Below are 18005 nucleotides of genomic sequence, written 5' to 3' on the forward strand. Positions count from 1 at the left end.
CCTCTTGCCCCCATCAATGGAAGGTTAAGATTGCAACAATATTCACTGTTTTCAAGTTTGCAAGAGTACCTCTGCTGAGCCAAGAATTCACTGGCAGATCACTGGCAGACTATCTTGTACTATCAAAATTATCTTTTTTACCAGCAAAAACTTCTGGCGCTACACAGAAGAATCACTTGCTGCTTTTGATAGATAGCTACAAAAAACTGAAATCTGCCTAGCCGTTAATGGAGTCTCTTTATGCAGATACTGATTATTTTTCTTTCAGATTAGAATGTGACAAAACAATAAGAATGTAACTAAAGAGAAGATTATTTCTGCTTTTTCTCAAAATAGTACAAATAAAATAGCATTTCAAATATTTAAAAAATAATATTAGAATAATTATTTAAAATCACAGCCAAAGAATCAAACCCAGAACTTGTATATCTAAAAGCAGGGTGGGGTGTCTGAGTGGCTCAGTCAGTTGAGCATCCAACTCTTGATTTCAGTGCAGGTCATGATCCCAGGGTCATGGGATTGAGCCTGCATCGGGCTCCGGGGTCCGCACTGAGCGTGGAGCCTGCTGAAGATTCTTTCCCGTCTCCCAGTCCCTCTCCCCAGTTTGCCCTCTCTATAAAAAAAATAAACGAGGGGCGCCTGGGTGGCGCAGTCGGTTAAGCTTCCGACTTCAGCCAGGTCACGATCTCGCGTTCCGTGAGTTCGAGCCCCGCGTCAGGCTCTGGGCTGATGGCTCAGAGCCTGGAGCCTGTTTCCGATTCTTTGTCTCCCTCTCTCTCTGCCCCTCCCCCGTTCATGCTCTGTCTCTCTCTGTCCCAAAAATAAATAAACGTTGAAAAAAAAATTTTTTTAAATAAATAAATAAAATTAAATTAAATTAAATAAAAAAAATAAACGAGTGAATGAATGAATGAATGAATACAGGGCAACCAAAAAAGACAGCTTAGCCATTTTATCATACATTGTGGTCACTATCAAATAAATAAGATTCAACAGTTGTTAGCAGGATTTAGGCAAAGTAATCCACACAACTTAACCCTAAACCCGCAAGAATACATTCTTTGAAGATACTAATTTCATGTAAGAAATTAGACAAAAGTGACAGTAGTATCCTGAGCCTGCACTATATTACATGCTCTTCATCAATGTCATTTAATAAAAAAATAAATTAAATCCTCTAAAAAGAAACATGCTTTTTCCAGATTTCTTCCTCTGAGGTCCAAGTCCCCAACTGCACACTTGGTAACTTCTATACAGGATGGGAGTGAATTGGTGGCTCAACTTAAGTGAAGCATGATTTCAACTACACAGCTGCCCAGTGGTACAGAGCCTGCAAACCCTGTTACAGTACCTTTCCAGGGGTTAGTTTACAAAGCTATTATCTTATTTCAACAACAACAAAAACTAAGAACATCTTTTAGTCAGAGCTACAGTTTGAAAAGCATAGTAGTTCCATCTGAATTCTTATACCAATTAAAAATTAACACCTATGATACTTTGTCCAGATTTCCCACTTTCAGGAATTAAAAGCAATTAGCTAGTATATTCATCAATACAAAAAAGAGATCGGCTATTAACCTCTAAGGGGACTCAAATATTATCATTCTACTTGGTACCTGATGGCATATGATGGTGCCAGGAGAACTAAATCAAGTATTTTACCTCATTTCAAAAGACAAAATGCTTAGTGAGCAAACCTTTTAGTTCCTTTTTCACACGTAGTAATGATTGTGACATTGGCCATTTAATGAGGATTAGAGCCCAGTTTGGGTTACAGTCTTCAGCATAATTCTCTGTTGCCATCTTTCCCTGTCTCTTGATGGAGATTATATTTGCTATGGTTGACCTTAAAAATTTCTCACCTTGTCACATTTGGTTCCAGCTACTAAGCAAGACACTTCACCTCCAAGACGTTTGGCTGCAGTGATGGTATTTAATGTAACGGGTGCTAGAGTATCATTTGCATGCTCGGCTATCACCAGGGTACTCTGAAATCGTAACAATGAGGCCTAAAAGGAAAAAAAAGGTGAAAAAGAATATTGTAATGCAAACAGGGTTTTCAAAATTCTAATTATTAAGTATGTGTGCCTCAAAGAAAACTGTACACAAAACTCAGTTCTATAAATATATTCATAAAATACTTGCTCAATGGCAAAAATTAAGCTATTTGTGTCTATCATTCTATTACTAATATTCTTAATTAAAACAGAAAATGCATTTGTATTCTACTGTTAGAAAAATTTAATTATTTCAAAACAACTTTCCCATTAATATATGTTTCTCAATACTGTATGTTCAATGAGAAACTGCTAAATACATCTAAATTTAAAATTCTTAAGTTGTACCGATTAATTATCAAACCAGGAATCAAACTACTACCAATTACACTCACTTGCAGCAAACTCCTAAAGATACAGTATATCTAGAAATAATGGGTTAGAACACTTACTAAAGTTGATTTCTATTGCTTCACGTAAAATGCATTCAATACCCAAATAACTAATAATGTAATGTCTTTAAATGCTACACAGTAATTCTGCTCAGGTTTCAACTGCTTGAACATGCTTCTGAACTCAAAAAAGAAGCTTGCAGACAGCATCTTGGAACCAACCAGTATCCACTTATATCTACTGTGGACTATCAAGAGATCAAGCTCATGGTCATCTGGAATAAATTCAAACACCAGGAACACAAAAATGAATAAGAATGCTCACTGTGCTCAAAGATTTTAAGGGAAATAAAACCTGTTACATACAATTATTAGACAGTTTTTCAGTTAATGAAGCGATCCAAACTGCTGGAGGTTGCAGATCATGAAGCACAGAATCAAGGGTAAGAAAGGAACAAGCTTAGGTGTTCCTGTCTTGTGAAAACATAAGGAAGGGTACCACAGGTGTGACGAAGTCTAAGAAAATAAGAAAACTGTGGAATTATCCTTGTGAAAAATTGCAATGAGAAATGAGAAAAATAGGCACTGAAAATCAAATGGCATGGTTATATGGCTTAATTCAGCAATAATCTTTGATATGGAGTTGGAGTGAAGGAAGCATGGTATAAAATTTACATCCAGAGCTGGAAATTTACACAGGAGGGTATGAATGAAAGGCAGGGAGGCATAGGACTTACAATGCTCATTACACAATTAAATTTGGAAAATACTTATGTTTTCATTTACTATACTATAAATACCTATTGCCATATTTTAATACTTTTCCTTTTTATTGGTGTTAAGTATATGAGCATACCAGTTTAACCAGTTCTGTAATCTGTAAAAACAATGCAGGGGCGCCTGGCTGGCTCACTCAATGGAGTGTGCAAATCTTGATCTCAGGCCTGTGAGTTTGAATTCTACGTTGGGTGCAGAGATTACTTTAAATAAATAAATAAATAAATAAATAAATAAATAAATAAATAACACATTTTTTTAAAAATGCAGGGAAGACCATCCTCATAGCGAAATCTTTGCACTCATCCTCAACAAATAAGAGTTTGTTTCAGTCTGTAAAGACTCTTCTGATCAGAATCTGGCCAGACATGGGGTGCCTGGGTGGTTCAGTCAGTGAAGCATCTGACTTCGGCTCAGGTCATGATCTCGTGGTCGGTGGGTTCAAGCCCCACATCAGGCTCTGTGCTGACAGTTCAGAGCCTGGAGTCTGCTTCAGATTCTGTGTCTCCCTGTCTCTGATCCTCCCCTGCTCATGCTGTCTCTCTCTCTCTCTCTCAAAAACAAATAAAAACATTTAAAAAATAAAAAAAAAATAAAAAAAAAAAAAAGAACCTGGCCAGACTTTAGCTTCTCTGCTTGCATAGAAGACTAAGCCAGATTCTGTGCAACTTTCCAACAGGGACCCTTCCTCCCCTAAGCTTTCTACCTTTACCAGTTCATCCTCAACCTTCTCCTCAGTCCTCTAACCCCCTCTATCCTTGATGAACCAATCCCAGAGCTGGGGACCAGAGACTCTAGGGACATGACAGAGGAAGAAATCACTGCATTATGTATCATGGATGGCATTTCTTGTTTTTTTTTTTCCCCCTCCCTTTTTTTTTTTACTCAATGGAAGCAAGTAAAGGAGGGAAAATGAGACTTTTGTTGTTGCCAGATCGAGTACCTGCTTGTATAACGATAAAAAAAATTGCCTTCTTATAGGAAGTGGTTAAAGTTAAGGTTAGAAATATTTATGCAGATCTTATGATTCTTTTCTTATGACAAATTCCTAGAAGTGTTAGATCAAGAGACAGGCACACTTTTAAGGCTTTTAATACTGGCACAAACTGTTCTCCAGAAAGTTGTGGCAATTCACAACAGTTCACAATTCTTGGGAGGGAATAAAAGTTCTTAGAAGGCAAATACCAGGCCTATTCAAAGAGTCTGCTACAATGTTTTTTGTTTTTTTTTTTTTAATACACATCTGTAGAAATATATAGTACTTTTTCTTTTTTAATCAGAAGAGCACAGTATCTTGCAAAGAACTCTAATTAGAACTCAATGGCATAATTTATGATTTAAATCACATTTCACAAGAATTGCCAGTAACAAGCTACTTATTACCAATATATATCAGACACCATATTTTTGATTATGTTTCACACATCATTTACTATAAAAATTATGAGATTTCCATCACCATTTGAAGAATAAATCCAAGATTTGGTGGCAGAAGGCCCATAATTGCTATAAATTATATTCCTATCATAAGATAAAGTAGGCCATCCTCCCAAGGAATCCTCAAGCTTTTTAGAACTCCTAGGGGGACACAGTATATTCTTTTAAAAAGACTATTCAAGGGGCGGCTGAGTGGCTCAGTCAGTTAGGCATCTGACTTCACCTCAGGTCATGATCTCGCGATCCGTGAGTTCAAGCCCCGCATCGGGCTCTGTGCTGATAGCTCAAAGCCTAGAACCTGCTTCGGATTCTGTGTCTCCCTCTCTCTGTTCCTCCCCTGCTCAGACTCTCTCTCTCTCTCTCTCTCAAAAATAAAAAAAATTTAAAAAGACTATTCAAAATTATAAGAGTAAACAACAAAAGAATATATGTAAGAACACACTCAGTTCATTTGCCTTATCAATCTTTACTAAGTACTATATACATCACAAAGGCACTCTATATTACTTTTTTTTTTTTTTAAGAGAGAGAGAGAGAGAGAGAGAAAGCAGGGGAGACAGAAAGAATCTTAAATAGGCTCCATGCTCAGTGTTGAGCCCAACATGGGGCTCAATCCCACAATCATGATCTGAGCCAAAATCGAGTCAGACACTCAACTGACTGAGCCACCCAGAGCCCCAACACTCTATGTTACATTATCAATTGACTCCTTGTTATTATTTTTTTTAATACTAAGCTTCCTTCTAACTCAGTGTTCTACCTTCTATTCCTCAGATACCATGTAAAGAAAACCTACAGCATCTAAACATGGTTATATGGCTTAATATAGCAATAATAGTTGTGTTTAGCAGGAGAAATTGGCCTGTAGCCTTTAATATGTTATGCTGTAGGGTGCCTAGGGGGCTCATTTGGTTAAGTGTCTGACTCTTGATTTCAGCTCAGGTCATAATCTCCTGGTTTGTGAGATCGAGCCCCACGTCAGGCTCTGCACTGACAGTGTGGAGCCTGCTAGGGATTCTCTTTCCCTTTCTCTGCTCCTTCCCTACTCACACTCTCTCTTTCTTAAAATAAATAGACTTTAAAAATCAGATTGTTTAAAAAATAAAAATAAAATGATATGCCTCAATCTAGAGCCCAGTTTCTTCACATGCAAATTGAGGGAGATGAACTAGATCAGAAGGTTTCAAACTATACTCCATATAAAGAAGCTAAGAGTTCCAGGGAGGCATCTCAGGAACCACCACATAGGATGAAGTGAGAACTAGGCAAGCAGGGTTCCCAGAATGGCTCCTCGGCTTTGCTTTAACCAAATTAACTAAACCAAAATATATAGAGTTGACCCTTGAACAACATAGGGGTTAGGGCACTGACCCTGGTGCAGTCAAAGATCTACATGTAACTTTTGACTCCCCCAAAACTAACAGCCTACTGTTGGACCAGAGCCTCCCCAATTACATTAACAGTTGGTTAACCCGTATGTTATATGTATTACACACTGTATTCTTACACTAAAGCTAAAGAAAATATTAAGAAAATCATTAGAAAAGAAAATACACTTACAGTACTATACAGTTATTTATCAAAAATTTTCACATACAAGTAGACCAGTGAGGTTCAAACCCATATTGTTCAAGGGACAACTGTATATCTTAATTAAAACACATAACTCTATGATGTAGGTACTGTATTATCCTGACTTTACAGACAAGGAAAATGAAGCTTAGTGGCTACATAACTAAGAAAACAAAGCCAGCTTAAAAGTGCAAGTAGTCAGACTCCAGAATCTGAGTTTTTAATTACTAGCTCACATCAAAGTACCATCATTTTAAGCTGTCTTATATAGGTATTCCCCACTTTTCAAAAGTTCACATTATACCACTTCACTTTTATAAAACATCTTCCTGTTTCCACTAACCAAAAGAAATCCGAAGAGGATTTTCACTTTTATGAAAAAAAGGCGACAAGCAAAAATAGCCTTCAGCATTGGTTTTGCAGCAAGCTGTAACCCAAAGCATCACACATCCCAAAGCAGCAAGAATGGAACCATAAAGCTCCTTCCCTGGATATACCCTCAGCATCAAGCCACCATAGCTTTGAACTGTGTGAGCATCTGTGATTTGTCTCAACTTACTCTGTGCATCCATTAGCAAGATGTGTCCTATGGTATCAGAAAAGCCTAAGAGATGGGGCGCCTGGGTGGCTCAGTCAGTTAAGCATCTGACTTCGGCTCAGGTCACAATCATGGGCTCAAGCCCTGCTTTGGGCTCTGTGCTGACAGCTCAGAGCCTGGAACCTGCCTCGGATTCTGTGTCTCCCTCTCTCTCTCTGCCCCTCCCCAACTCGAGTTCTGTCTGTCTGTCTCTGTCTCAAAAATAAATAAACATTAAAAAAAATTTTTTTAAGCCTAAGAGAGATTATTTTTGGGGTCTGAAAATGCTTAAACATTTTTCTGTATAAATTAATGGCAATTGCTTCTTCACTTTATACCATTTCAGCTTATGAAAGGTTTCATAGGAAAGCTCTATTCTGCATAACAGGGGAAACATGTATATGAGTCATTCCTATAAGATTTCATTTAGCAAATACTTCCCTGCTTTTTTAAAAACAGCACTGATCAAAAAGAAACAAACAAACAAATGATGTCAAAGCCCTCTTTTCCAGCTCTAAAAATTCCATAGCCCTAAAATCCAATTTTATATAGAAGAGTTGGATAGATACCACTAAAGATTCAAAAGGTACAGGTCCATTACCAAAAAGGTTTTTAAACAAAAGTTACATTTTATTATCTTAAGATCCATTGCATCTGCATACTTAGGGCCCTATTTTTTTTTTAACTTTTTTAACGTTTATTTATTATTGAGAGACAGAGAGACACAGAGCATGAGCAGGGGAGGGGTAGAGAGAGGGAAGACACAGAATCTGAAGTAGGCTCCAGGCTCTGAGCTGTCAGCACGGAGTCCCGTGTGGGGTTGGAACTCACGAACTGTGAGATCATGTCCTGAGCCAAAGTCGGTTGCCTTAACCAACTGAGCCACCCAGGTGCCCCAAAGGGCTCTATTTTTTATGGGGGAAAAGAAACCAAGTCCTTAAACATTAAAGATAAACTACCCAAATATTTAATTAGGTAACAGCCAAAAAAGGAATCTCAGTCTCTTCAAAACACTGAAATTATAATTACTTAATGCACACTGCAGTCACGATAAATTCTGGGTCATTAACCTTATCTGGGCGCTCAAAACTGCCTGACAATATTACTATGATATCCATGTTGGCACTCTCACTGTCCATACAACCATTTCAAAGATTCCCCTCTGATGTTCTCAACTGCCAACAGTCTGCTCCCTACTCTCAGAAAAGCACCTCACTTCCTTATTCACAATGAAAACTGAAGCCATCAGAGGGGACCTGCTGCACTTTCCTGATATCCAACAAAAATTCCTGCCCCTGCCCTGTCAAAATAGAAGCTGCTACAGGTCCTAGATCTGGTATCTTTATCTGGGCTTTAGATTCTGTCCTCTCAAATCTAGTCAAAGACTTTTTCTATAATCTCCTCTCAGTCATGTCTCCAACCTCTTTCATTTTCCAGGGCTCCTTCCCATCAACATGTAACATGTTCGAGGCTCTCCCAATTTTAAACAAGCCCAAAATTAAAAACCCACTAGCCCCACCTTCCACTCCAGTTCTCTAATTCCTCAGCTCCCATTCATGCCTCAACTACATGCATTCTGGTTTATGTCCTCACTAAAATTACCAACAGATATGATTCAGGCTTTACCTTACTTGTTCTCTCAGCATTATTTGAAATTATGGACTATTCCACTCTCATTTCCATGGCTTAATTTATAATTTACCACCTGTACATGAATCACATATATATTGGGGGAAGGAGGGAGAAAGAGATAAAAAACCTTGCTAAGCGCCAGACCTACAATTAGGCTACATCTGCATATCCAACTGCTTAACGTGCCTGTCTCATCACTTTCCAACTCAGCAATTCAAATCTTAACTCATCTTTCCCCTGATATTCTAGCCTCTCACCATACTCCTTCTCCAGAGTTCTTCAGGGGATGCACCACTCTCTAACAAGCTGCACAAACCATGATCTGAAACTCAGATCTGAGTTTTTTCTCAACCCTCACATCCAATAAACTGCCAATCATAACAATTCTGCCTTCTAAATACAGGATCTCCTAAATCTATTCACTTCTCCATCATCGGTGCCACCACCTAGTTAGTGCAGGCCATTATCTCTCTCCTATATCACCCCAACCATCTCCCAACCTAACTTTCTCCCCTTCAATCCATTCCTCTCAGTGAGCTTTCCATGACATAAATCTAGCCTGTTATTCCTCTGCTTAAAACACATTAATTGCTTCCTGTCCCCTTAGGATATGGTAAACTAGACTCTATGTTGGCTTATCAGGCATTTATTTTATGGTGTGATCTACCTCTCTAGCCATATATCCTCTCTCCGTTTATACCTTATTTTCAGATACTTGAACTTGCCTGCTCTCTCTGACCTCCAGCCTTCCCTCACATTGTTCCCTCTACCTAGAGGACCTCTTCCCTTCTTACCTGGTTAGCTTCCAATCATCCTTAAGTTTTCTGCTTAAATGCCAATCCTTCCAAGAAGCCTTAGTACAGAGCAGTGGTAAACATACAGGCTCTGGAGCCACCCTGCCTGGGTTTGAATTCCACCTCCACCATAACTTCTCTGTGTCTCAATTCCCTGATCATAAAATGGAGATGATAATAATAATAACCTCACAGAGTTGTTGTGAGGATTGAATTATTTGGAATAGTGGCTGGAACATAATAAATGCTCAATGAATGTTAGCTATACACAAAAGCTTTCTTTGGTTCTCCTTGGACTAGTTAACTTTGTTAGCACCAACACAGTACACTGAATTGCCTCCCTTATAGCACTTATCACACTTGATTATACTAACTAGATTATTTTGTCTTCCCCACTTGATTTTGAGTACAGGGGCCATGTCTGATTTTCTTATCACTATAACCCTAGCTTCTACTTCAGTATCTAGCACAAAGGAAATATCCAATAAATGAACCGAACATTGATTTTAAAAACCTCTTCATCAGGGCACCCGGGTGGCTTAGTCAATTAAGCATCTGACTCTTGATTTCTGGTCAGGTCATGATCTCACAGTTGTGAGATGAATCCCTACATGGGGTATGTGCTAGACTTGAAGCCTGCTTAAGATTTTCTCTCTCCCTCTCCCTCTGTCCCTCCCCCACTCATGTTGTCCCTGTCTCTTAAAACAAAAAATGAGATGACAACCCAAAGACTGGGAGAAAAATATTTGCAAATGACATATCTGATAAAAAGATATCTAAAAGAACACAAAGAGCTCTTAAAAATTCAACAATAAGAAACAAATTGGTTTTGGGGCGCCTGGGTGGCTCAGTCGGTTAGGCGGCTGACTTCGGCTCAGGTCATGATCTCGCAGTCTGTGAGTTCGAGTCCCGTGTCGGGCTCTGTGCTGACAGCTCAGAGCCTGGAGCCTGTTTCAGATTCTGTGTCTCCCTCTCTCTGACCCTCCCCAGTTCATGCTCTGTCTCTCTCTGTCTCAAAAATCAATAAATATTAAAAAAAAAAAAACAAATTGGTTTTTATACATGGGCAAAATATCTGAACAGACACCTCACCAAGAAGATATATAAATGGTAAATAAGCACATATAAAGATGTTCAACATTATGTCTCACTAGGGAACTGCAAATTAAAACAAAAATGAGATACTACTGCATATACTATTAGAATAATGAAAATCCAGGGGTGCCTGGGTGGCTCAGTCAAGTTGGGCATCTGACTTCAGCTCAGGTCATGATCTCACGGTTCATGCATTCGGGTCCCACGTCAAATTCGATGCTGACAGCTCAGAGCCTGGAGCCTGCTTCAGATTCTGTTTCTCCCTCTCTCTCTCTGCCCCTTCCCTGATCGTGATCTGGCTCTCTTTCTCTCTCTCAAAAATAAACATTAAAAAAAAAAAATTAGAATAGCAAAAATCCAAAACACTGACAATACCAAATGCTGGTGAGGATGTGGAGCAACAGGAACTCTGGGAGAAATTAAAAATTGTACAGCCACTTTGGAATATGGCAGCTTTTCAGAAAACTAATATATTCTTGTCATACAATCCAACAGTCACATTCCTTAGTATTTACCCAAATGAGCTAAAAAATTACTTACACACAAAAACCTAAACATGGATGTCTATAGCAGCTTTATTCATAATTGCCAAAACTTGACAGCAACCAAAATGTCCTTCAGTAGGTAAATGGATAAATAAACTGTAATTCATCCAGAAAACAGAATATTCAGCACTTAAAAAAAAAAACAAACGTGCTATCAGGCCAAAAAAAGGCTATATACTGTACAGTTTCACTCAGATGACATGCTGGAAAGGCAAAGCTATGGAGACAGTGAAAAGATCAGTAGTTGCCAGGGGGTGGGAGCAGGGAGGTAAGAGGGAAATAAGCAGAGCACAGTAGATTTTAGGGCATTGAAACCATTCTTTACAATACTATAATGATGTATACATGCCACTGTACATTTGTCAAATGAATGTATAGAATCAAGTGGAACAAAAGTACCACTCTGGTGTAGGATGTTAATAGTGAGAGGCTAGGGAGGGGGTAGGGATGGGTGGGGAGTCATATATAGGAACTTTCTGTAGTTTCTCCTCAATTTTGCTGTGAGTCTAAAACTGCTCCCCCATATAGTCTTTTTTTTCCAAATAAGTCTATTTTTTTTTAAATCTTCTGTTGCTTTAAAAACATCCTTTAAATACTTCTACTGTATACACTGAGCTATAGAAAGCAATTTTAAGACCTTTCTCCAAAGTTGCTTATCTGAGCCAGAGAAAATCTAAATGACTGTTGTCTTAATTCTCCCAAGAATGAACACAGACAGTTAGGACCATTCTAGATACATAGGTGAGTAAGTTAATTCACTGCATACAGTGGATGCTTTAGATGCTTGTTGTCACCTTACAATCATATCTTCCTTCTGTGTGTGTAAGTGTGGAAGAAGTTTTCTGGGGGGTACTCCTGGAAACAACATCTATGAGACATCAAGGAAACAGGACTGAGCAGTGGAAGAAGCTAAACCGAAACACTGTGATGCAGTCACAACAAAGATCTCAGTTGATCTCACAAGGAGGCCTGAAGCTATGCAGGCCCTTCAGGGTCATACAGAATTGAAGCCAGGGTGCTACAGATATTCCTTTTCACGTGGTGTCATTACTCCAGACTATTTTTTCTTAATTTCCAGGGTTCCTTCAGCATGTTCCACCTTACCTTAGACAAAATTCACATGGACTTTCAATTTTGTTTTGTTTTGAACGATCAAACTGTTTCTAGTTTCTGTTTCTGTTTCTAGTTCAAGCCTGGAAACAATCCATATTAAAAACCAAGATATCTAATAAGAACACATACAATATGAACAGAATTAAAATACTAAATAAGTGATCTAAGATAGACAAAACTCAAAAATGATGTTTTTTGTCTAAAGAAAATCTTTTCCTCTTACTATTAATTCATCACTCAATAACAACTGTAAAGCACCTCAGTTTACAAAGTAATTTCAGATATCCTTTCAGAATTTCTCCAGCCCCCCAACTAGATTAATCCTGCCATTTTGTTCCCCAAATACCCTATACAACTTTCTGTTACAATGATTATACTTAAAATAATGTGTTCAATGTCTTTCTTCCCTTATCTATTCATACCATGTGGGCAAGAATTAGGTCTGTCTTGTTCTCCACTGTGAATTTAGTACCTACCTTTGTGCCTGGCACACAGCAGATATTCAATGAATGTTTAGTGACTAAATGAAGTTTCCCCAAAATGATAAAAAAACTAAAAAGCAACTCTTTGTATCTCACTGGTAACTTAATTACCTAAGAACTTACATGTGTACCTACCAAGAACAGTATATAAACTTGTTAAATCACTACCCATCATGCTCTTAGAAAACTTACCAAGACTACTGACTAAAATGAGTTTAAGTAATAAAATGTGAGAAGTTTTCTTCTGTATACCAACTACATACCCTCATAGAGTTGACTGGCCTTTATGAGAGAGTATAATTTTTTAGGGCAGGGCTTAAAAGGGTTCCACCCTTTCAGAGACAAACTTCTTGAAAATGATATCTGTAAGCACCAACTACTGCCTCATCTCTCTGTCTCCTTTACTCACAGCAAACCGACTTTCATTTCCACCACAACACTGAATCCAATCTCTTCAAAGTCACTGACAACCTCGTTATGAGTAAGTCCAATGGAAATATTTTGGTCCTTCTCTTATTCAACCTTAACAATTATGACACTGCTTTTGATTTTTTCAGTCTTTTAGGAGCAACCAAGGAGATTTACTGCTTAAGAGTTCCTGCTGAACATAGACAAACTCTATGTTCATGTAGTAAACTACCACAAGTCTTAGAAGAAAAAAAAGGTAGAATCTAACTCCCTTACAAACCCACTCAAAACCTAAAGTAGTAAGAATAATTTAGCCTAGGGGCACCTGGGTGGCTCAGTCAGTTGAGCGTCTGACTTCGGCTCAGGTCATGATATCACGGTCTGTGGGTTCAAGCCCGGCATCGGGCTCTGTGCTGACAGCTCAGAGCCTGGAGCCTGTTTCTGATCCTGTGTCTCCATCTCTCTCTGTCCCTCCCCCACTCTCACTTTGTCTCACTCTGTCTCTCAAAAATAAATAAATGTAAAAAAAAAATGTTTTTAAATAATAACTTAGCCTACTACCCCCCCCCCCCACCATCTTTGCAAACTAAGTGGGATATGGGTAAGGGGAAGGAGAATGTGAGGGTCTTTTTACTTCTTAACTCAAAAATAAAAAGGCATGAGGGGCGCCTGGGTGGCTCAGTCGGTTACATGTCCAACTTCAGCTCAGGGTGTGATCTCGTGGTCCGTGAGTTCGGGCCCCGCGTCAGGCTCTGTGCTGACAACGCAGAGCCTGGAACCTGTTTCAGATTCTGTGTCTCCCTCTCTCTCTCTGACCCTCCCCCATTCATGCTCTGTCTCTCTCTGTCTCAAAAATAAATAAACGTTAAAAAAAAATAATAAATTAAAAAAGGCATGAATAATCTATAAAATCTTTACAAGTTCTAATGCAAAAGATAAATAATATATAATTAAAGTCAACTATCCCTATTTTAACATACATTTTGTAATAATAAAATGTATATTACATTTCTGTACTTAAATAACTTACTTTAACCTCTTTAGTAATAAAATATGATAGCTTTTAATCATGACTAGAAATGTCATATGACATTGATTATAATATTAAAAACACACTCAATTTACTTCACTTTTAAAACAGACAAGACCCTTGGTAGACACATTGGCAAGCAGCATAATTTTATGGAATTCACCTTATACAATAAATCTTTTAGAACTCCATCAAAATTGGCTCTCTTTCTTCTTTCAAAAGAAATTAAAATTTGCATGCAAATTATAGAGTTCAATCTCATTTGTCAATGCTAGGCCATGGCCTCTGAAAAATGTCATGTTCCTTCATACCAGTTTCATAGCTTCTGAATCATGATTGTTATGCCTTCCATCTAGTAATGAATACAAAAACAGGACACTCAATTGACCTTGAGAAGTGTTGCTTCACTCTCCACATAAAGTATTTTTCTGGTATCTTATTAGTCAACAAATCAATTTCAAATGCAAATGAATATAAAATAATACTCATAATTCAGATTAACTTCCTTGCAAGAATGTTAATTGCAAATGCCTACCTATTCCCCTCTTTTTTTTCCCTACCTATTTCCCTCTTAATGTGTTCTCTAAGCTCCTTATTGCAGATGTAAAATACCACCTTCATTAAACAGATGACATTGAGGAGCCCCCCGAAAGATGAAGGAATTTGCTCAAGGGCACAAATCAGGTTAACACTGGAAAGAGAACTTGAATACCAAATGCAAGTCATTTGACTTACATTCTAACAGTTTAAGGCATCTCCCGCCCCTTTTTTAATTCCAGTAACAAACAGGGTCTTCTGGGTGGCTCAGTTGGTTAAGCTTTCAGCTCTTAATTTAGGCTTAGGTCATGATCCCATGGTCATGGGATCGCACCCCATATCAGGCTCCACACTGAGTGCAGAGCCTGCTTGAAGTTTCATTCTTTGTCCCTCCCTCTCTGTCCCTCCCCACCTCTCTCTCAAAATAAATAAACATTAAAAAAATTTTAATTGCAGTAAAAAAACATAACATTTATCATATTAATCATTTTTAAGGGTATAGTTAGCTTTATACACATTGTTAACAGTTTAAGATAATCTTTTAATAGATTATTAGTAAAAATATAGTTTTGTGGAAAAATATCTTCCAAAAAAACTCATGGTTGGCTACAGAACTATTTTTTTTTTAATTCCAAGAGTACAGATTTCACAAAAGCTTTCTGACTTTATGACATTGTAAGTAAACAGAAGCATAAGTAAACAGAAGTCCCATGAAGGGACTCCCACTTTAGAAATACAAGACAACTTAAAAGCATCAAAAAATGTAAGAGTAGTAATGGATTATAACCTACTAAATAAAGGATCCATGATAAATACAAAAATAAGCAAGAAGAAAATATTCTTCCTTATAACAGAATATAATAAATGTAGAAGGAATCATGGAATTAGAAAAATTACCATTTTACATCATAGTAATATCTCAACATCAACAGGTGATGAGAAACAGGAGACTCACATAATCTCAACGTATCTAATTTTAACAAATTGTTAAAAATCACAAAGGGAGAAGTAGTAACTTGAGAGTGGAAAAACTTGGTGAACAACACTTTATGCAAGGAATTAAAGTCAACGTCACCAATAATGAGATAAATTAACATTATGAGCCGCCCGACACGATGCACTGAAAACACAGTATCACTTCTGTGATACTCCTGCCAAAATCTAATCATGAGGAAACACCAGACAAACCTAAATAGAGACAGTCAACAACAACAAAAAAGGCCTGTACTCTTCAAAAATGTCAATGCCATCAAAGCCAAAGAAAGGCTGAGGAGCTTTTCTAACAAAGACTAAAGATACAAGAAAACTAAATGTAAGGCATGATTCTCAAGGACCCTAGACCAAATTGCCAGAAAAACTGTTAAAAATGATATTAATATGACAATTGGCAATGTTTGCATGTCTGCAGATTAGACAACAGTATTTTATCGTTGTTAAAACTGCCTGACGTTGCCAATTTTACCATGGAAATGAAAGGTGAACCTCCTTGTTTTTAGAAAATACACACTGACTTACTTGGGAATAAGTGGTATATCTGCCACATATTCTCAAGTAGTCCAGAAAAATAATAGTAAGTATATATGAAAAGAGATAAAGCAAATATGTCAAACTGTTAATGCTGGTGAAACTGAAAGGATTTTGAGAATTATATGCACTATTCTTATAACTTTTCTCTAAGTCTTAAATTATTTCAAAATTTAAAAAGTTAAATATGTATGTGTATGTATGGATCCATTTTAGAAGTGTTCCCACCACTTCCTTAGATACTTGAAATTCAACTCTGAAGCATTCTTATGACTTTAGAGCAACTACTCTATTTAGCTTGACTTCAAATTCTCAAAATAAGGCAAGGTCAAACTCTTTGGCAAACCACAATAAAGATTTGGAAATACCATGTATGCACACTGGCAAACTGTGTTGACAAGAAGAATCACTTAAGCTAATCATTCCATTTTTTCCATGAGATCTACAAAACATCTGAGTCCTAAATTGCCCCCACTAAAATTATTTCACTTATGCCAGACTCCTAACTTGTCCACAAAACTACCTTCTAATTACTGCATAGCTATTTTTCTGCCAGTCTGGCTCTGATACCTGGAGTTTTCCCAAATTCACAACTGTAACTTGTTTATGTCTAGATCTTCTGAGGAAAAAAAAAATCTCCTGGGAGAAAACTGAACAGCGACCTGAAGGATGGGGATTTGAACTTTTTCACAGAGTAGAGGGGCATGCAGGATTTTTCTTTTTTCTTTTCTTTTCTTTTTTTTTTTTTTTAATGAAACAAAGAATACACAAGAAAAGAGCCTACAGACATCTAGGAATATTGCCAACTATGTTTCAGGGAGAAAAATCCCAGTGGTGGATGTGAAAATATTCATGCATAAAACAAACTACAGAAAAAGTAAAAAAAAAAAAACGTCCATAAAGTTTCTGACCCAATTTAGCAATCTTGTTTTTCACTTAACCTAACTGTAACTTAGAAAACTTACAGAACCCACAATATAAATTGTTACTTGCCTTGTAATCAGTCAACCTCCAAATACGGTTGTCCCCATAGCATAAAGACAAAAATATATTTTCTGTCAGTGTTTCTCACGAGAGAAGAGAAAAATGTGGTAAACTCTTGATTTGTCACTAAGGAAAGCACCAAAAACTTACCATTACCAATAGTTCCCTGGCTATTTAACCAACAATCTACTGTATAAAAAGACGCCTGCCTTATAAAACTGGCTAAAGCTGTGAAACTGGATGACTGACTTTACACTACAATCCCCTAAACTCAGCACTGCCCCATAAATCAGAGAGCAGAGCAAGTTCTTAAAACACCGCCCTTACCCCGGAGCCCCCCAGCACTTGGCTGTGAGTGGATTGCAGCAGCCCCTACGCGCCCAGAGAAAATGTTTTAATTCTTCCAGAAATGTTGGCTTCCAGGTGAATTCAGGTTTTAAACTCTTTCCAAGAGGCCATCCCAGCAGCAACATTTTCCTTCCTCAGGTAAAGATTCCCGGGACGCAGCTGCCCACTCCCCGCCAAACTGGAGAACCTGGAGGCCTGGCAGAATGCGGAGTAAATCCGGAAGGTTCAAGAGGGGCTGGGAAACAGAAGCGCGGCTTCATACTCTGGGTCACCCTGACCTCTGACATCGGCCACCTCGCGGTCCACCGGGAAGGAGTCAAGGGCAGACCCCAGAACTTCGGGCCTGAGCCACAGACCGTGCTGGGCCTGCCTGCGTTAAGGCTGGTCAGGTCTGTGGAAGACTAAGACCTTCGCCAAGGCACTCACAGGGGCAGTACACTGAGGATGGGCCGTCATCGGGCTCTGCCTTTCCCTCCAGGACTCACCGCCCGCCGGAGCTGGCCTGGAGCCGCCGCTCGGAACATGGTCTCTATTCCCGTCCGCCTAGAAGCACCGTCAGTCTCACGGCCTCCGGTAGCCTAACCAAGCAGCGCCGCCTCTGCGAGTCACTGTAACGCTCGCGAGACGCGCTAACGAGAGCGGAAACGGCTCAAGGGAAGAGCGAGAGCTCACGGTTTCTGTCTGCCCATTGGGCAGTCGCGCAACCAACGGGGTTGGCGGAAAGTTAGGGACTGGGCTTGGAAGTAGGGCAAAGGTGAGGC

General features: G+C 38.5%; 1 protein-coding gene across 4 annotated transcripts in view; it reads right to left on the minus strand.

The window, feature by feature from the left end:
• Nucleotides 1-17888, minus strand: part of ETFA (electron transfer flavoprotein subunit alpha) — a 76925-nt gene extending 59037 nt beyond the window's left edge. For 2 of the 4 annotated variants that reach the window (XM_006932341.5, XR_006598703.1), the window contains exons 1-2: nt 17730-17888; nt 1863-2009 (exon numbers count right to left, since the gene is read on the minus strand). In XM_006932341.5, coding sequence (XP_006932403.1) covers nt 1863-2009; nt 17730-17768 — 186 coding nt within the window. In that variant the 5' untranslated portion in view covers nt 17769-17888. Of the gene's footprint in view, nt 1-1862; nt 2010-17670 lie in introns of all 4 variants that reach the window. The other 2 variants (XM_006932340.5, NM_001287554.1) reach the window with 2 other exon arrangements.
• Nucleotides 17889-18005: the final 117 nt, after the last annotated feature.

The sequence above is a fragment of the Felis catus genome, chromosome B3 (assembly GCF_018350175.1).
Source record: "Felis catus isolate Fca126 chromosome B3, F.catus_Fca126_mat1.0, whole genome shotgun sequence".
Lineage (NCBI taxonomy): Eukaryota > Metazoa > Chordata > Mammalia > Carnivora > Felidae > Felis > Felis catus.